Source organism: Somniosus microcephalus, chromosome 28 (genome assembly GCF_052327205.1).
Source record: "Somniosus microcephalus isolate GS21.2 chromosome 28, FLI_Smic_1.0, whole genome shotgun sequence".
NCBI classification, from domain to species: Eukaryota; Metazoa; Chordata; class Chondrichthyes; order Squaliformes; family Somniosidae; genus Somniosus; species Somniosus microcephalus.
This window is the reverse complement of record NC_141014.1, coordinates 19,912,240-19,932,978: the sequence shown is the minus strand read 5'-3', so window position 1 is coordinate 19,932,978 and position 20,739 is coordinate 19,912,240. Positions and strand designations below refer to the sequence as shown.

The window sequence follows — 20,739 nt, the reverse complement described above, 5'->3', positions numbered from 1 at the left end:
CAAATGCTCATCCAAATGCTTCTTAAATGTTGTGAGGGTTTCTGCCTCCACAACCCTTTCAGGCAGTGAGTTCCAGACTCCAACCACCCTCTGGGTGAAAAAGTTCTTTCTCAAATCCCCTCTAAACCTCCCGCCCTTTACCTTGAATCTATGCCCCCTAGTTATTGACCCCTCTACTAAGGGGAAAAGCTCCTCAGCATCCATCCTATCTATGCCCCTCACAATTTTGTACACCTCAATCATGTCCCCCCTCAGCCTCCTCTGCTCCAAGGAAAACAAACCCAATCTGCCCAGTCTCTCTTCATAGCTGAAGCGCTCCAGCCCTGGTAACATCCTGGTGAACCTCCTCTGCACCCTCTCTAACGCGATCACATCTTTCCTGTAGTGTGGCGACCAGAACTGCACACAGTATTCCAGCTGTGGCCTAACCAGTGTTTTATACAGCTCCATCATAACCTCCTTGCTCTTATATTCTATGCCTCGGCTAATGAAGGCAAGTATCCCATATGCCTTTTTTACCACCTTATCCACCTGTTCCGCCGCCTTCAGGGATCTGTGTACCTGCACACCCAGATCCCTCTGACCCTCCGTCTTGCCTAGGGTCTTTCCCTTCATTGTGTATTCCCTTGCCTTGTTAGACCCCCCAAAGTGCATCACCTCGCACTTTTCCGGGTTAAATTCCATTTGCCACTGTTCCGCCCATCTGACCAACCCATCTATATCGTTCTGCAGACTGAGGCTACCCTCCTCGCTATTTACCACCCTACCAATTTTAGTATCATCCGCGAATTTACTGATCATACCCTTTACATTCATATCCAAGTCATTAATGTAGACCACAAACAGCAAGGGACCCAGCACCGATCCCTGTGGTACCCCACTGGCCACAGGTTTCCAGTCACAAAAACAACCTTCGACCATCACCCTCTGCCTTCTGCCACTAAGCCAGTTTTGTATCCAATGTGCCAAGGCACCCTGGATTCCATGGGCTCTTACCTTCTTGACCAGTCTCCTGTGCGGGACTTTATCGAAGGCCTTACTGAAATCCATGTATACCACATCCACTGCGTTACCCTCATCCACACACCTAGTCACCCCCTCAAAAAAGTTCTGTATCACTCTCTTTATTGAGGGTTCTCTGATCTTTTATCGAAATGTCCCATGATGTTTTAAATATTCAAATTTGTTCACTGCAGCTCCTCGTAACCAAAATGAACTGAAAAGTCAATGTACTATGGTTGTGATACTGTTTTGTTAAATAATAAATCAGTGCGTTTGATAAGTAGTTATACATTACTCATTGAAAATCCTGGTAATACACAACAGGTATATCAACATCTCTAAAGAAAAAGGACAAGTTAAGGTTTCAGGTGGAGACACTTCAAAAGAACCAGAGATTCTGAGTGAGTTTATTTTTTACACAGCGAGTTGTTGTGATCTGGAATGCACTGCCTGAGAGGGCGGTGGAAGCAGATTCACTAGTAACTCTCAAAAGGGAATTGGATAAATACTTGAAGGGGAGAAAATTGCAGGGCTACGGGGAAAGAGCAGGAGAGCAGGACTAATTGGAGAGCTCTTTCAAAGAGCTGGCACACAGATGATGGATCGAACGGCCTCTTTCTGTGCCGTGTGATTCTGTGATCAGAACTGGAAGTAAAGCAAGCTCTTTAATGAAACTGAACAAGACAAAATAGGGTGGGGGTGGAACTGAGATCATGGTTAAAGGCTCGAGCAAGTTTTCTAGGAAAGATAGGAAGAGGTGAACGGTGGTGGGTGCTCTGCACAGATCACCGCAGTAAGTCACGGAACGACATTGAAATGATCAAATAGTTCATGAGGAAAACTGCAGTTGCTGGAACCCTGAAATAAAAACTCACCACGCTGGGAGCGTACAGCAGACCAACGCGACAACCGAAAGACAAAGACAGGCCATTGCCGGATGAGACCCCCTCACCCACCAGTGCTGTGCTGTGATGAAGTGCCCTCCCCCAGATGCTGATAGAATTGCTGTGCATCCCCCCCACAGCCCCTGCCACTATGAAGGTGGGAGACATAGATGAGTTCTGAACACAACTCTTCTGGGAGGGGCCTGCACCCAGGGTGGTCGGTCTGTCCTCTGTCTTTTCAGGTAAAGGAACAGTTGCTGTGTGTTCCTCATGTTGTTTGTTTTCATTCCAGGGTTCCAACATCTGAAGTTTCCTCATTAGCTTTTTTTTTTAGCCTTTTTGTGTTTTTTAATGTCTTTTCATGCTTTTGGGGCACAATATCAATTAACAATAATATCCTTCCCTTTCAAGTAAAGGGTAGGCATAGAGAAGATGTTTCCACCTGTGGGGGCGACCAATACTAGGGGTCATAAATATAAGATAGCCACTAACGAATTCAGGAGAAACATTCAGGAGAATGTGGAACTCGCTACCACAGGGAGTGGTTGAGGCGAATGGCATTTAAGGGGAATCGAGATAAACACATGAGGGAGAAAGGAATAGAAGGATATGTTGATGGAGTGAGATGAAGAAAGGTGGGAGGAGGCTCGTGTGGCCCAATCGGGCCGAATGGTCTGTTTCTGTGCTGTAAAATACTATGTAATTTTTTTATGTTGTCTCCCCAAATTAAAGGGTACCAACTTCATTAAAAAAAATGCATTTGCAAGCAAATGAGAAAATGTTTGTCAAAGATACATATGCCACCGTGCCTTAAGGGGGGCACGGTGGCATAGTGGTTAGCACTGTTGCCTCACAGCGCCAGGGACCCGGGTTCAAATCCGGCCTCGGGCGACTGTCTGTGTGGAGTTTGCACATTCTCCCTGTGTCTGCGTGGGTTTCCTCCCGGGTGCTCCGGTTTCCTCCCACAGTCCAAAGATGTGCGGGTTAGGTTGATTTGGCTATGATAAATTGACCCTTCGTGTTAGGGGATTAAATACGTGGGGTTACGGGGATAGGGTGGGATATGTGTCGGTGCAGGCTCGATGGGCCGAAATGGCCTCTATCTGCACTGTGGGGATTCTGTGTTCTGTGATACAGTGACAACTTAAAGAGGAAGGAAAGTCTAGCGAACTAACTTTAGCATCTGAGTTAACAACAGAATCGCTGGGAAAAACTCAGCAGGCCAGGCAGCATCCGTGGAGAGAGAAACAGAGTTAATATAGACATAGAAACATAGAAGATAGGAGCAGGAGTAGGCCATTCGGCCCCTCGAGCCTGCTCCGCCATTCAATGCAATCATAGCTGATCATCCAAATTCAGTACCCGGTCCCTGCTTTCTCCCCATATCCCTTGATCCCTTTAGCCTTAAGAAATATATCCAACTCCTTCTTGAATATATTTAATGAATTGGCCTCAACTGTCTTCTGTGGTAAAGAATTCCACAGGCTCATCACTCTCTGGGTGAAGAAATTCCTCCTCATCTCTGTCCTAAATGGCTTACCCCTTATCCTTAGACTGTGACCCCTGGTTCTGGACTCCCCCGCCATCGGGAACATCCTTCCTGCATCTAGTCTGTCTGGTCCTGTTAGAATTTTATAAGTTTCAATGAGATCCCCTCTCATTCTTCTAAACTCTAGCGAATATAAGCCCAATCGACCCAATCTCTCTCCATACGTCATTCCTGCCATCCCAGCGTTAACTCGGTTTCTCTCTCCACGGATGTTGCCCTGACCTGCTGAGTTTTTCCAGCGTTTCCTGTTGTTATTTCGGATTTCCAGCATCCGCAGTATTTGGCTATTGTTTTAGCATCTGAGTGTTCGGCAGCTGAGGCTAGCTACCTAAGCACAGACTGTGGATTGAACTTGGGAAATTTCTGGCCTGCACGAGTCGTAATCACACCAGGTAGTGCATTCGCTCATGAAGCATCAACGTTAAAAAAAAAAATATCCTTCGTGACTGAAAGGACATTGAAACCCAGGCAGCTACAGTCTGTGGGGGGCAAAATCCATGTCTGACAACTGCTGTGTTAAGGGAGCCCTTCATTCTGCACTTCAAAAGTGGAATGCTGACATCCCTCAAGGCCACGTTGCCTTACTCAAAACCTCCCAACAACTGCAGAAACCCCCCCAGCAGTGCTGTTAATGTGACTGCTCTTTAGGAAGGCGGGGGAATTCTGAAGTGAGTAGGAAGAGCTGTCAGAAGAGAGATAAGGAACATTGGGACAAGGAACTTATTTACTTTTCATTCCTAGTGACCATTTGAAAACCCCCCCACCCCCCTGTAATTAATGACTTTTTCTGTTCCCACTCGGAGCAGGCTTTTAAAGTAGGGGAATTCCCGTGGTCCGTTGAATGAAAAGAAATATTCCCATTTTTGTTTGGCAGATTGGTGGCAGGGATTTCATTACTGGAGACTCTGGTGTCGCCTTTCTTCGAACCATAGAATAGCGCAGCACAGCACAGAAGGAGGCCATTCGGCCCATCGAGTCTGCGCCGGCTCTTTTGCAGGGCAATCCAGTTAGTCCAACGTCCCCGCTCGTTCCCCATATCCCTGAATTTTTTTTCTCCAAGTATTTATCCAATTCTCTTTTGAAAGTTACTACTGAATCTCTTTCCACCGCTCTATCAGACAGCGCATTCCAGATCCTAACCACTCGCTGCGTAAAAAAGTTTTTCCTCATGTCGCCTCTGGTTCTTTTGCCAATCAGCTTAAATCTGCGCCCCCTGATTATCAACCCTTCAGCCGTTGGAAACAGTTTCTCTTTATTTACTCTATATCAGTGTCAGCTGTGGCTCAGTGGGCAGCACACTCACCTGTGAGTCAGAAGGCTGTGGGTTCAAGTCCCACTCCAGGGACCTGAGCACATAAAGCTAGGCTGACACTCCAGCGCAGTGCTGAGGGAGCGCTGCACTGTCGGAGGTGCCATTTTTTGGATGAGACGTTAAACCGAGGCCCCGTCTGGAATGGAACTTGAAGGTGGTGGTGTTCCCATGCGTCTGCTGCCCTTGTCCTTCTAGGTGGAAGAGGTAATGATACTGCTCTCTTACTCTCTGCTACCACCTCAAGCCTCACTGTTCGCAATACTCTCCTACAATCATAGAAGATAGGAGCAGGAGTAGGCCATTCGGCCCCTCGAGCCTGCTCCGCCATTTAATGAGATCATGGCTGATCTTCCAAATTCAGTACCCGGTCCCTGCTTTCTCCCCATATCCCTTGATCCCTTTAGCCTTAAGAAATATATCTAACTCCTTCTTGAATATATTTAATAAGTTGGCCTCAACTGCCTTCTGTGGTAGAGAATTCCACAGGTTCACCACTCTCTGGGTGAAGAAATTCCTCCTCATCTCTGTCCTAAATGGCTTACCCCTTATCTTTAGACTGTGACCCCTGGTTCTGGACTCCCCCACCATCGGGAACATCCTTCCTACATCTAATCTGTCTAGTTCTGTTAGAATTTTATAAGTTTCAATGAGTTCCCCTCTCATTCTTCTAAACTCCAGCGAGTATAAGCCCAATCGACCCAATCTCTCCTCATACGTCATTCCTGCCATCCCAGGTATCAGTCTGGTGAATCTTCGCTGCACTCCCTCCATGGCGAGAGGAACTGGTTTACCTTTTTTTATTAAAAATAGCTATCCGAGTAAATATTCCCGCTGTGTTTACGATATGTGTGTAAAGGGAATTTACGCTGCACTTCTGATGAAGTCACGGCGGCAAAAAGTCCAAGGAAATTTAGGGCCCTTTTGTATGGTGACCAGGCCAGTACGACACTAAATCTTAGAGAAAAATACTTCATTTTTGTCGCAGTTGCATTGTCAATAACATTTCAAAAGTTTCACCTTTTTGAAATAACAATTCATTTTACTTTGCCTTAGGAGAACAAGACTGGTGCCTGGGCTGTTTGAATGTGGATTGTTTTTGTGTTGGGGAACAGGTAAATATAAAGTTCGATTTCTCAGCGACTGACTCCAAGGTCCTTCTAATTGTCTGTATTTCATGGCTGATCAGTGGGTGTGCTTCACTTAATTTTAATCTTTTTGATCTTCTGCAACATAAGCCACCCTTGTCCAGGCTGTCAGTAGACAATCTGTCTCAGGCCTCTATCAATAGGATTCAATTACCATATGGTAGGAAGTGTGCCTGGGTAGGCTCTCAAACCTGAACCTATTTCCTTTCTCCTTTTTCTTCTGCGGATGTGACAAAGCAACAGTTTCAGATCTCAATCAAATGCGGGTGCTGGGAGGGAATCACTATTGAATATAGATACATAGAAGATAGGAGCAGGAGTCGGCCATTTGGCCCCTCGAGCCTGCTCCGCTATTCAATTAGATCATGGCTGATCATCCAAATTCAGTACCCTGTCCCTACTGGGAGATATGCATCGGCCCATGTTTGGAATATTACAGCCAGACATGATGGCCTTCACAATAGATGAGGGATACTGTGGGGCTGAATGCTTTGTCCTGTGATCATTTCAGGATACAGAACGGCTAGTCCGAGTCCCATTTCTCTCAGTGGGGAATGATAACTGCTTTGAAAGAAATACTTGCATTTCTATAGCGCCTTTCACAACCCTCGGACATCCCAATGTGTTTTACAGCCAATGATGTACTTTTTGAATCGTAGTCACTGTTGGAATATAGGCAACGCAGCAGCCAATTTGCGCACAACAAGCTCCCACAAACAGCAATGTGATAATCACGAGATAATGTTTTAGTGATAAATATTGGCCAGGACTCCCCTGCTCCTCTTCAAAATAGCGCCATGGGATCTTTTCCGTCCACCTGAGAGAGCAGACGGGGCCTCGGTTTAACGTCTCATCCGAAAGACGGCACCTCCGACAGTGCAGCACTCCCTCAGCACTGCACTGGGAGTGTCAGCCTAGATTTTTGTGCTCAAGTATCTAGAGTGGGACTTGAACCCACAACCTTCTGACTTTGGAGGTGACGGTGCTACCCGCTGAGCCACGGCTGACATGTACCACACCGTCAAGATGCGTATGAATATCTCCGGGTTGTGGAGGAACCCACTGGCCTACAGTTTGTACGCAGATCTTAGTGGCGCTGTCAACCCAGCGGAATTAGCACATAACCCTCAATAACGTAAGGAGAGAATAGCTGCTGAAGGAAGTACAAAATGAGACAAAGGTTATTTTGGTCTTTCTATCATAATCACTGATTGCACAATTTTCCTAACCCAAAATATGCATTCTCCTGAGGGAGGCACCCTTAGATAAACCTTGGCGGACGCATAGCTCTGAAATTTCTTCCAACCGCAAAGGGAATCTTCCCTTCCCCAGCCGCATTCTAAAGTTCCAGCAGGTCATGAACCATTATATTGTGTTAATTATTAGCTGTGACTGCTGTTCTTTTCCTTCGAGCCTTCAAACCTTACGGTGATATATATTCAGGTAATTTTTAAAGAAGTTACTCAACATAGCATGAACTGCTTTCGGTGGAAGTGTGTTCTATTGATTGGTCTTTAGATGTCGGCTTGCACAGCTGATGGCAACATCAAGATAAATTCACCAGTTTATTAAAAAAAAAAAAAAAAATTGGCAGAACTTAAGAACTTTTTTTTTTAACCTGGTCGTTCTGACTTCTTGGGGGGGGCCACTAAACACGTTTTCTGGCAGAAGCAGTATGTTTTGGTAGTGATGTGGTCCAGTGGGTAGCACCCTCGCCTCTGTGTCTAGAAGGTAGTGGGTTCATAGTCCCACTCCAGGGACTTGAGCACAGAAATTTAGGCTGACACTCCAGCGCAGTACTGAGGGAGTGCTGCACTGTCGGAGGTGCCGTCTTTTGGACGAGACGATAAACCGAGGCTCCCTCCGCCCTCAGGCGGACGTAAAATATCCCATGGTGCTATTTTGAAGAAGATCCGGGGATTTATCTCCGCTGTTCTGACCAACATTTATCCCCACACCAACATCGCGAAAACAGATTAACTGGTCATCATCATATTGCTGTTTGTGGGAGCTTGCTGTGTGCAAATTGGCTGCCGCGTTTCCTACATTGCAACAATGACTACACTTCAAAAAAAAAACTAAAAAAAAAAAATGACCTCTGGCTGTAAAGTGCTTTGGACGTCCTGAGGTTGTGAAAGACACAAATTAATTGCAGATCTTTTCTTTTATCTTTCATTACTCAACATCATCCGGCACACATGTAGCTATTCTTTCTGTGGTCATGACATCAATACCTCAGTTGGCCAAAACGGCATGACCAGATTGCACATGTATGGAATAGTGAGTGGAATAGTGCAGCCAGTTTGTAGAGGGAGAAGTATCAGTTAGTTAGCTTGCTCGCTCAAGGCCCAGGCTGCAGCATTAACGTAGCTAATCTCTTCCTCTTTCCCTGCCTCTCACTTTCTTTGTTGTAGTATAGGCAGCCAAGGTATATAAGAACATAAGAAATAGGAGCAGGAGTAGGCCATTTGGCCCTTCGAGCCTGCTCCGCCATTCAGTAAAATCATGGCTGATCTTCGACCTCAACTCCAACTTCCCACCCTATCTCCATATCCCTTGATTCCCTTAATATCCAAAAATCTATCGATCTCTGTCTTGAATATACTCAACGACTGAGCCTCCACAGCCCTCTGGGGTAGAGAATTCCAAAGATTCACCACCCTCTGGGTGAAGAAATTTCTTCTCATCTCAGTCCTAAATGGCCGACCCCTATTTCTGAGACTGTGACCCCTGGTTCTAGACTCCCCAGCCAGGGGAAACATCCTCCCTGCATCTACCCTGTCAAGCCCTGTAAGAATTTTATATTTTTCAATGAGATCACCTCTCATTCTTCTAAAATTCTAGGGAATATAGGCCTAGTCTACTCAATCTCTCAAAGGACAATTCCCCCATCCCAGGAACCAGTCTGGTGTGTATATATATATATGGTAATATATAACTATTAATAGATGTGGTGATATACTGTGAATAAAGTGAAGGGGCCACTGAACAATACATCCAGGCCTTTTTTGATTCCGGTACCTCAATTCTACTTACCCACCTTTGACCCATATCCCTTGATACCCTTACTTAATAAAGATCTGTCGATCTCAATCTTGAAATTTTCAATTGACTCAGCATCCACAATCTTTTCAGAGAATCATATGATACAGCACAGAAGGAGGACCTTTGGCCCATCGTGCCTGTGCCGGCTCTTTGGTAGAGCTATCCAATTAATCCCACTCCCTCCTGTTCATTCCCCATAGCCCTGTAAATTGTTTCCCTTCAAGTATTTATCCAATTCTCTTAAAGTTACTATTGAATCTGCTTCCACCGCCCTTCAGGCAGCGCGTTCCAGATCACAACAACTCAATGTAAAAAAAATCTCGTCTCTAGTTCTTTTGCCACCCATCTTAAATCTGTGTCCTCTGGTTACCGACCCTTCTGCCTCTGGGAACAGCTTCTCCTTATTTACTCTATTGAAATCGTTCATGATTTTGAGCAGCTGTATCAAATCTCCTCTCAACCTTCTCTGCTCCAAGGAGAACAACCCCAGCTTCTCCAGTCTCTCCACTTAACAAAAAATACAAAAGCAAAATACTGCGGACGCTGGAAATCTGAAATAAAAACCAAAAATGCTGGAAACACTCCGCAGGTCAGGCAGCATCTGTGGAGAGAGAAACAGAGTTAACGTTTCAGGTCGATGACCCTTCGTCAGAACTGGAAAAAGCTGGAGATGGAACAGGTTTTTAAGCAAGTGAAGGGTTCAGGGAAAGGGGGGAGGGGAGGAAAGAACAAAAGGGAAGGTCTGTGATAGGCTGGAAGGCAGGAGAGATTAAGAGACATTAAGAGATGGTGCGAGGCAAAAGGAGATGGTAATGGGACAAGTTAAGAAACAAAAGATATCTCTAGATGTTCTTACACTATTCCAATTAAGTTTAAATAAGCTTGAGGAACAGCACCTCATCTTTCGATTAGGCACTTTACAGCCTTCTGGACTCAGAGTTCAACAATTTCAGACCATAACCTCCGCCCCTATTTTTTAAAATCCATTTATTTTATTTATTATTTTCATTTTTATTTTTTTTCTGTCTCCCACATGGCAGCTGTCTTTCATTCTGCCACTTACACTTCCTCTAGAGCCATCTTTTGTTTCTTAACTTGTCCCATTACCATCTCCTTTTGCCTTGCACCATCTCTTAATGTCTCTTAATCTCTCCTGCCTTCCAGCCTATCACAGACCTTCCCTTTGGTTCTTTCCTCCCCCTACCCCCTTTCCCTGGCCCCTACACTTGTTTAAAAACCTGTTCCATCTCCAGCTTTTTCCAGTTCTGACGAAGGGTCATCGACCTGAAACGTTAACTCTGTTTCTCTCTCTCTCCGCAGATGCTGCCTGACCTGCGGAGTATTCCCAGCATTTTCTGGTTTTTATCTCCACTTAACTGATGTTCCTCATCCCTGGTGCCATTCTAGTAAATCTTTTCTGCACCCTCTCTAAGGCCCTGACATCCTTCCTAAAGTGTGGTGCCCAGAATTGAATACAATACTCCAGCTGAGGCCTAACCAGTGTTTTATGAAAGTTTAGCATAACTTCCTTGCTTTTTTGCCATGGGCTCTTTCGTCTATTAATAAAGCCAAGGATTCCATATACGTCTTTAACAGCCTTTCTCAACTTGTCCTGCCACCTTCAAAGATTGGTGCACATACACCTCCAGGTCTCTCTGTTCCTGCACCGCCTTTAACATTGTGCCATTTACTTTATATTGCCGCTCCCCATTCTTGCTACCAAAATCCATTACTTCATACTTCTCGGTGTTAAAATTCATGCGTCTGTCCATTTCACCAGTCTGTCTGTGACCTCATGAAGTCTGTTACTGTCCTCCTCATCGTTCACTACATGTCCGAGTTTCAGATCATCTGCAAACTGAACTTTCAGGTGTTCTTTATTTTCTTTCCCCCCCAGTTTCTTTGTCTACCCTCACGGTTCCAGGAATTGTCGGGGAAAGCGCCCTTCTGTCTTGTGTAAATAGCACTGTGGGAAAAAGTGCTGACGATGGGATACGTGTGTACTGGCAGACGGCTGGCCAGTGCGTACACGCCTTTTACTCAGGGCAAGAACAAGCTAACTGGAGTTACGGCGACAGAGCAAAACTTTTTACAGAGAAATTTAAAGAAGGCAACTTTTCCCTCCTCTTGTCTGACATTCGAATGAGTGACGATGCTGAGTATACCTGCCTCATTCAGGTGAAACAGTCGACTTTGCAGTATGATGTGGTTCTATCTGTTCGAGTAACATTGCAAGTAGCAGGTACATTTTTACTTTCTCTGTCCCCTTATTTTTAAATGTTGCTGTTGTAACGGGTAGGGATAAGCGGATAGGGAGGTTTACCCTGTTTTATGGAAGAGTGACCTTACTTAGTGTCAGCTGTGGCTCAGTTGGGAGCACTCTCGCCTCACCACCACCTTTTCGAGGGCAATTAGGGATGGGCAATAAATGCTGGCCTTGCCAGTGACGCCCACATCTCATTTGGGGAAAAAAAAAAAGGTTGTGGGATTCACGTCCCACTCCTGAGACTTGAACACAACAAAAACTAGGCTGACACTCCAGGACAGTACTGAGGGAATGCTGCACTGTCGGAGGTGCTGTCTTTTGGATGAGACGTTAAACTGAAGCCCCGTCTGCCCCCCTCGGGTGGACATAAAAGATCCCATGACACTATTTCGAAGAAGAACAGGGGAGTTCTCCCTGGTGTCCTGGCCAATCTTTATCCCTCAATCAACATTACTGAAAACAGATTATCTGGTCATTATCACATTGCTGTTTGTGGGAGCTTGCTGTGCGCAAATTGGCTGCCGTGTTTCCCGCATTACAACAGTGACGACACTTCAAAAGTACCTCATTGGCTGTAAAGTGCTTTGGGATGTCCTGAGTTTGCGAAAGGCGCTATAAAAATGCAAGTCTTTTTTTCCTTTTCTTGAGGTCTTCTACGTTCAGGTTAATAGTTGCAGCTGACTAGCTCCCCTGATAGCTTCAGCATTATAACGCACAGCACACTGTGGTACTGAGATCAGGCAGTGCAGCACAGAACCCCAGGTTTGAATACTGGCCCATGATGTGTTAAATAGGAACAGAAGTGGGGCCATACAGCACCTCGAGCAAATGTTTCTCTTAATATTCATTCTCGGGATGTGGGCGTTGCTGGCATTTATTGCCCATCCCAAGTTGCCTATTTGATGCAACTTGTGGTAAAGTAGATGTTCTAATAACTTCCTCTATGAATCAAGTGACTCCTAACTTCCCCCAGTATTCATCTTGTGATAATCCTGAGCCCGCCTGGTAATAATGTCACTTTTGAAAGTTACTATTGAATCTGCTTCCACCACCCTTTCAGGCAGCGCATTCCAGATCACAACAACTCTCTGCGTAAAAAAAATATTTTCTCATGTCTCCTCTGGTTCTTTTTGCCAATCACCTTAAATCTGTGTCCTCTGGTTACCGACCCTTCTGCCACTGGAAACAGTTTCTCCTTATTTACTCTATCAAAACCGTTTGTGAGTTTTGAACACCTCTATCAAATTTCCTCGTAACCTTCTCTGCTCTAAGGAGAACAACCCCAGCTTCTCCAGTCTCTCCACATAACTGAAGTCCCTCATCCCTGGAACCATTCTAGTAAATCTCCTTTGCACCCTCTCTAAGGCCTTCACATCCTTCCTAAATTGTGGGGCCCAGAATTGAACACAATCCTCCAGCTGAGGCCTAACCAGTGTTTTATAAAGGTTTAGCATTTGTACTCTTTTCCTCTATTAATAAAGCTTAATATCTCTGTTGTAGGAAATGCGGCAGCCAATTTGTGTACAGCAAGATCCCATAAACAGCAATGAGATAATGACCAGATAATCTGTTTTAGTGACTTTGTTGAGGGATAAATATTGGCCCCAGGACACCGGGGAGAACTCCCCTGCTTTTTTTCAAAAGACTTTTTTTTTTAACGCCCAACTGAGAGGGTAGACGTGGCCTTGGCTTAACGTCTCATCCGAAAGACAGCACCTCTGACGGTGCAGCACTCCCTCAGTACTTCACTGAAGTGTTAGCCCGGATTTTGTGGTCAAGCCTCGAGTGGGACTTGAACCCACAACCTTCTGACTCAGGGCTGACACTGGATGAGGCCCATGGCCCCATTGGCAGTTTGCCATGTTCCCTTCAGTTTGCCAGGTCAGGCGCGTCAGCTGCGGCTCAGTGCTAGAACTCTCCCCTCTGAGTGCTTCCCATTGACGTCACTCCCTTCTATTGCCCATTTTACGCCGGTGACAGATTCTACCGACTGGTTTCGGCAAGTTTCTTTCTCTCACTTCTGACCTGTGATGATAAGACCTCACTAGCGTCAGGTGCAAGACATGAAGTGGACCAATCCACTACATCGGGGCAACTTCTCTGGTGAGCATATTATAGCTTAGGATCTGTCTGGTTTGAATGAATAAATGGATAGTGCAAAAAGAAAATGAATAATTGGAAAAACTGGAGCATCAGCTCTGGACAGCACTTGAGTTTGGAGCTTGGGAATGGAGATCCAGGGCCAGGATGTTTATCCCTAGCTCAGCTGACAACACGTGCAGTGTGTTCAATTCAATTTGGGGGATAACTTCCTATTCTGTCTGTTGGGAGTGACGCAATTACCGTCTTCAAGTTTAGAAAAAAAAAAAAAAATTAAAAAAAAAAATCATTCACAGGATGTGGGCATTGCTGGCAAGGCCAGCATTTATTGGCCAGCCCTAATTGCCCTCAACTGAGTGGGTGGCCTGGCCATTTCAGAGGGGCAGCTAAGAGTTAACCATGTTGGTGTGGTTCTGGAGTCACATATCGGCCAGACCGGGTAAGGGCGGCAGATTTCCTTCCCTAAAGGACATTAGTGAACCAGATGGGCTTTCAACAACAACCCGGTAGTTACATGGTAATCATTACTGATGCTAGCTTTTTATTCCAGATTTATTTATTAACTGAATTTAAATTCCCCAGCTGTCATGGTGGGATTTGAACTGATGTCTCTGGATAATTAATCCAAGCCTCTGGATTACTCGTCCAGTAACACAACCACTATGGTACCGTTCCCTAAGTAAGGGTTGATGCTGACCATTTAAATCTGCAACTAACCTCTGGTCTTTATTTTCCATTCGGTTGGGAATTTTAGCCCACTACACCGAGCCAGTATTGACTGCAATACCACAGCCGAGAGACCTGGATCGTGGAGACTTTGTGACACTGATATGCTCCTCTTGGGGTGGCTATCCAGAACCAATTGTCCAGTGGACTGATAGTACTCTGAACATCCTTAATGAAAACAGTACAGCTGACAATCACATCAATTGTTCCAGAAAGCAACTGTGCAACATTACCTCCATCCTTCGGATCCAAGGAACATTACACTCCATTACCTGCTCCATATACAATGCCAAGCTCCGGGAGAATAAAACTGCAACATTATTTTGGAGTAAGTAAAATTAAATAATACATCCTTCCCCTTTGGGGGGGGAACCAAGTAGAGGCGGCCAACTTTTCATATTTTGGAGTACCTGATGTATTGAGATTCTGTTTCACAGCCAGTATTCATAGAATCATAGACATTTATGGCATAGAAGGAGGCCGTTCGGCCCATTGTGTCTATGCTGGCCAGAAAAGAGCTATCCAGCCCAATCCCACTTTCCAGCTCTTGGTCCGTAGCCCTGTAGGTTACCGCACTTCCAAAAAATTATTCATTGTACAAAGCACTTTGAGACATTTTGACAGCATGATATAAATGCAGGTATTATTGATTTACTTATTTGCAGTTTAGCAGCCCAGCTCGTAAGGCCAGGATTTACTGTCGCCGGGGGAACGGTTAGACTTGCCCTTGCCCGTTTAATTCCCATGAGACTTTGCGCTGCAAGTTGCTGTAACTGAGAAAGAAACAGCGCGGCGCCCTCTACAGGCCACCTGGGACAGATGCGAAGGGGGCAAGCAACTGTGTATCTCTTTAACCAATCAGATTGGAGTATTGTGTATTTGAACAGCGCGGATTCTGAACCAGAATTGCCAGTTAGAATAGTGAATTCAATGTCGGATCAGGTACAGGAAGCGAAATGAATGAGGGAAGGAAAGATGGGAGAAAAAAAAGAGACAGAAAGAAAAGGTCAACAAATATATATTTAATTCTTATTTAAAAAACAATTAAAAGCTGAAGGAGTGAGACTCCACACCTGTATTAGTTAATTTTCAGTGCCGGAGAGGTTGTTGGGCTGTAATTAAGCCTCATCACGCCATTAAAAGGGGTGCTTAGACTGAAATGGACAAGCCCTAAATTTCTGCGGTGAGTTGAGTTTGTATCTAACGTGCAAGTACAGGAACTTCATGCCATTCAATGCCTTTGAATGGGGAGCCAGACAGCGAGATGCCGTTTATGCAAAGCTAACGGCGGCGCATCTCAAACAGTAACTTCTGGATTTTCGTGTTTAACCGAGCATCTGCCTTCGCCTCGAGCTGCTGTGTGATTTGCGCGTAAATAACTGAGTGCCGTTAGCTTCATTGTTATTTTGACAGTAAATTCCGGCCTGTAATTTACGAGTCACGGCTGCTGTGCATTCTTGTTGCATTAGCCTTTGTAGCATTAAAAGCAATCGAGAATCGCAAGTGTAAAACCTTCTCTACTACTCACTGCGTACCCCGTATCTCCAAACATTGTGCAGATACAGGAAACTCTCTTTTATCCGGGACCGGCGTGGTGCCGGTTGATCAAAAAGTCCGGATTACAGAGAGGTACACTTACCAAGGTACGAGAGCCCCGTACACGGCCACAGGTGCAGGAGCCCCGGTTACACGGCACTTGTGCAGGAGTCCGGGTTACACGGCCAAAGATCCAGGAGTCCCTGTTGCACGGCCATAGGTGCAGGAACCCTGGTTACACGGCCACAGATCCAGGAACCCCGGTTACACGGCCACAGATCCAGGAACCCCGGTTACACGGCCACAGATCCAGGAACCCCGGTTACACGGCCACTAAAACTTACCTGAACCTGCTCCTGCATTTTGCCGGTTAAGAGAGTTTCCTGTAATTGGATAAGAAAATTAATTGATTTCTGTTTACAATACTTGCGTAGATATCCCACTAATGTTTCTGTTTGGACAGATTTCTCGGAAAATAAGGAGATCGTTGACCCTGGCTGTGGCAAACATCATGGATGGATTGTGCCAATAGTCTTTGTTGCACTAGTTGGTGTGGTTTCACTGGCAATTTACATTTCCTGGAAGTGTTTCCCCAGGTCTTTACTGAGAGGTAAGTGTCTTATCTCCTTTACTTTACTGAACTGAGACTTAAATACCAGACTCGGTGGTTCAGCGGGGATAGACAACTCTACATTGACCCTGGTGAACTGGGTGTGCAGTCTGCCCAGACTGAGGGGTGGATCGTTTCCATTCTGCTCATTGTAAAGACCTTTAGGCAAACTATTATCAAACGGTATCAACCCAGTTCGATTGTGTACAAGTAGGACGTGCAAATACTCTTTAAATTCAGCACCTATTAGTAATCTGAGAGGTCACCGGGTGGTGGACGTAAGAAGTGAAAATGGTGTGGTAGAGGGTGTGCTCTGAGGTTGGTTTATGGCAAATGTGTGGGCTAGAGAAGAGGGCGAATTACTGTGCACCTAATCCACACTCAGTATAACCTGGGAGATGATGCTGACATTGGGGACTAAATGTGGAGCAGTGTCCCATCTCTTAAACATTCCTCACATTAGTGTGTAAAAGTGTCCACTTTTACCCCTCACCTCACCATTACCATGAGGTACCACCAACGCAGCCTCCGCAAGATCCTGCAAAATCCATTGGCAGGATAGGCGCACCAACGTCGGTGTTCTCGCTCAGGCCAACATCCCCAGCATCGAAGCTTTGCCCACGCTTGATCAGCTCTGATGGACGGGTCACATTGTCCGCATGCCTGATACGAGACTCCCAAAACAAGCGCTCTACTCGGAGCTCCGGCACGGCAAGAGAGCCCCAGGTGAGCAGAGGCAATGCTTCAAGGACACCCTCAAAGCCTCCTTGGAAAAAGTGCAACATCCCCACCGACACCTGGGAATTCCTGGCCCATGACCGCACAAAGTGGAGTCTCTTCGCCGGGAGCAAGCACAAACAGCGGAAGGAACACACGTCAACCCAAGCACCCCACCCACCCGCCCCTTCAACCACCACCTGCCCCACCTGTGACAGAGACTGTAGGACCCGCATTGGACTCATCAGTCACCTGAGAACTCATTTTTAGTGTGGAAGCAAGTCATCCTCGGTTCCGAGGGACTGCCTAAGAAGAAGGAGAAGACGACCATGCAGAGGAGTCTCTCCTTCAGGATCTCTTTTTAAAGCGTTTCTTTTTTCCCGGTTTACTCCACTCTCCTGCTGGACAGGGTTCCACAGGTGTTGGCTTGCCTCTCATTCCTGCCCCAAGTGTCCATTCGTCACATGCAAGCTATTCTTTCATCTGGGGTATCTCAGCCCAGCGTGATTCTGTCCTCAACTGATGTTCTTGCGTGCACTGCCCAGCAGAGGTCACTAGATAGCAGTCAGAGGCAAGAAGGCTGGCTGGCCGCCCCTCTCCCTCGCAAAGAAGCACTGAGGCTGGTTCTAGTGCCTGAAATGCTGTCCCAGAAGAGTATTAGCATTCAACCTCCTTTCTCCTCTGGTTCACAACACGTCTCGAGTAACCACGAGACTCTGTAGTGGAGTATACGGAACAGACTTTATTGAAATACCGTAAAGGTGATCAGTCTTTAACTGTATACAGAGAGTGACTTTCGGTTTGTGTATCTTTTGAGGACACTCTAAGATACTGTTGAAAACCATGATCCTTTATACACCATATTTTCACTACATCAAAGGAAAATATCATAGATAAGACTATGACTTATCTATTCCCAAACCCTTTGCAGACAGACTATTCATGTAAACAGTTGTAGTTTGTTTACTTCAGAATAACTTCCCTTAAACAAGACCTCCTCAAATGGATTTGCTACCCCCATTTTATTCCCCTAAAACTAAGCTACGATTTATTACCTATACTTATTTCCTTACACAAGCACTTTACATATCAGAAGACAAGCAAAGCAACCCTTTTACGACACTTCTGGAAAGCCTGTTGTTTTAAGATACAAAGAAGTTCGACTGTTAACCCTCAACTCCACAAGATGTCCAACATACATCTTTCTAGGGTGCCCGGCAAAGAGATGAACCACCACCTTAAGCTCTTGTTAATTTGGATGGCTCAATTTCAAATGACCGTGCATTCATCTCTGTATATTTCCTCTTGTGGGGAGTCCAAAACTAGGGGGCCATAAATATAAGATAGTCACGAATAAATCCAATAGGGAATTCAGGAGAAACTTCCTTACCCGAGAGTGGCGAGAATGTGGAACTCGCTACAACAAGGAGTAGTTGAGGTGAATAGCAGAGATGCATTTAAGGGGGAAGCTAGATAAGTACATGAGAAAGTATTAGAAGGATATGTTGTCAGCTGTGACTCAGTATGGGCAATAAATGATGGCATTGCCAGCGATGCCCTGATCCCATAAACGAATATTACAAAAATCCTCACCTGTGTCAGAGGTTGTGGGTTCAAATCCAGGCTGACTCTCCAGTGCAGTGCTGAGGGAGTGCCGCACCGTCGGAGGTGCCGTCTTTCGGTTGAGACGTTAAACCGAGGCCCTGTCTGCTCTCTCAGGTGGACGTAAAAGATTCCATGGTACTATTTCGGAGAAGAGCAGGGGAGTTATCCCTGGTGTCCTAGCCAGTGCTTATCTGTCAATCAACATCACTAAAACAAATTATCTGGTCATTATCACATAGCTGTTTGTGGGAGCTTGCTGTGCGCAAAATTGGCTGCTGCATTTCCTACATTACCGCAGTGACTCCACTTCATAAAAAAGTACTTAATTGGCTTTAAAGTGCTTTGGGACATCCGGTGGTCGTGAAAGGCGCTATATAAATGCAAGTCTTTCTTTCTTTGATGGTGTGAGATGAAGTAAATAGAGTGGAAAGAGACTCGTGTGGTGCATAGGGAAGGTGAAAAGGAGCGGGGGTGTCATTATTGATCAAAGAAACTGTTCTAGCACTGGAGAGGGATAGTCAACATGGCTTTGTCAAGGGAAGATCATGTCTGACTAATTTGATTGAATTTTTTGAGGGGGTGACTAGGTGTGTGGATGAGGGTAACGCAGTGGATGTGGTATACATGGATTTCAGTAAGGCCTTCGATAAAGTCCCGCACAGGAGACTGGTCAAGAAGGTAAGAGCCCATGGAATCCAGGGTGCCTTGGCACATTGGATACAAAACTGGCCTAGTGGCAGAAGGCAGAGGGTGATGGTCAAAGGTTGTTTTTGTGACTGGAAGCCTGTGGCCAGTGGGGTACCACAGGGATCGGTGCTGGGTCCCTTGCTGTTTGTGGTCTACATTAATGACTTGGATATGAATGTAAAGGGTATGATCAGTAAGTTTGCGGATGATACAAAAATTGGTAGGGTGGTAAATAGCGAGGAGGGTAGCCTCAGTCTGCAGGACGATATAGATGGGTTGGTCAGATGGGCGGAACAGTGGCAAATGGAATTTAACCCGGAAAAGTGCGAGGTGATGCACTTTGGGGGGGACTAACAAGGCAAGGGAATACACAATGAATGGAAAGACCCTAGGCAAGACGGAGGGTCAGAGGGATCTGGGTGTGCAAGTGCACAGATCCCTGAAGGCGGTGGAACAGGTGGATAAGGTGGTAAAAAAGGCATATGGGATACTTGCCTTCATTAGCCGAGGCATTGAATATAAGAGCAAGGAGGTTATGCTGGAGCTGTATAAAACACTGGTTAGGCCACAGCTGGAATACTGTGTGCAGTTCTGGTCGCCACACTACAGGAAGGATGTGATCGCGTTAGAGAGGGTGCAGAGAAGATTCACCAGGATGTTACCAGGGCTGGAGCGCTTCAGCTATGAAGAGAGACTGGGCAGATTGGGTTTGTTTTCCTTGGAGCAGAGGAGGCTGAGGGGGGACATGATTGAGGTGTACAAAATTATGAGGGGCATAGATAGGATGGATGCTGAGGAGCTTTTTCCCTTGGTAGAGGGGTAAATAACTAGGGGGCATAGATTCAAGGTAAAGGGCGGGAGGTTTAGAGGGGATTTGAGAGAACTTTTTCACCCAGAGGGTGGTTGGAGTCTGGAACTCACTGCCTGAAAGGGTTGTGGAGGCAGAAACCCTCACAACATTTAAGAAGCATTTGGATGAGCACTTGAAATGCCATAGCATACAAGGCTACGGGCCAAATGCTGGAATATGGGATTAGATTAGGCAGGGCTTGATGGCCGGCGCGGACACGATGGGCCGAAGGGCCTCTATCCGTGCTCTATGACTCTATGTAGGTGAGAGGTCAAAGGCAGAATCTGTTTGGTTAGAATTGTGGAATAATAGAGGAGCTATTACGCTACTGGGTGTATACTATAGGCCACCTGTACTCTAGTGGGAAGGAGACAGAGGAGCAAATTTGCAGGCAACTTACAGAAAGATGCAAGAACTTTAGAGTAGTGATAATGGAGTTTAATTATCTGAATATAGACTGGCAAACTAACAGTGTAACGGACAAAGAGGGGGAGGAATTCCTGAAATGTGTACAAGAGACCTTTTCTTGATCAGTGTGTTTCCAGCCCAATAAAGAGGGAAGCAGTGCTGGATCTAGTTCTGGGGAATGAAGTGGAGCACGTTTCAATGGGAGAGCATTTGGGGAACAGTGATCATAATATCATCAGGTTTAGAATAGTGGCCCAGGTGGATTGGTAGGCAAGACAGTAATTGAATATTGTGAGG

The 20,739-nt window shown here is 45.8% G+C and overlaps 1 protein-coding gene across 1 annotated transcript in view; it reads left to right on the top strand.

Moving 5' to 3' along the window:
* The window catches only part of LOC147099034 (ICOS ligand-like), a 40,135-nt gene that overhangs the window by 2,119 nt on the left and 17,277 nt on the right, over positions 1–20,739 (top strand). The window contains exons 2-5 of the mRNA XM_085969578.1: positions 5,801–5,859; positions 10,835–11,179; positions 14,058–14,357; positions 16,029–16,175. Coding sequence (XP_085825704.1) covers positions 5,801–5,859; positions 10,835–11,179; positions 14,058–14,357; positions 16,029–16,175 — 851 coding nt within the window. The remainder of the gene's footprint in view (positions 1–5,800; positions 5,860–10,834; positions 11,180–14,057; positions 14,358–16,028; positions 16,176–20,739) is intronic.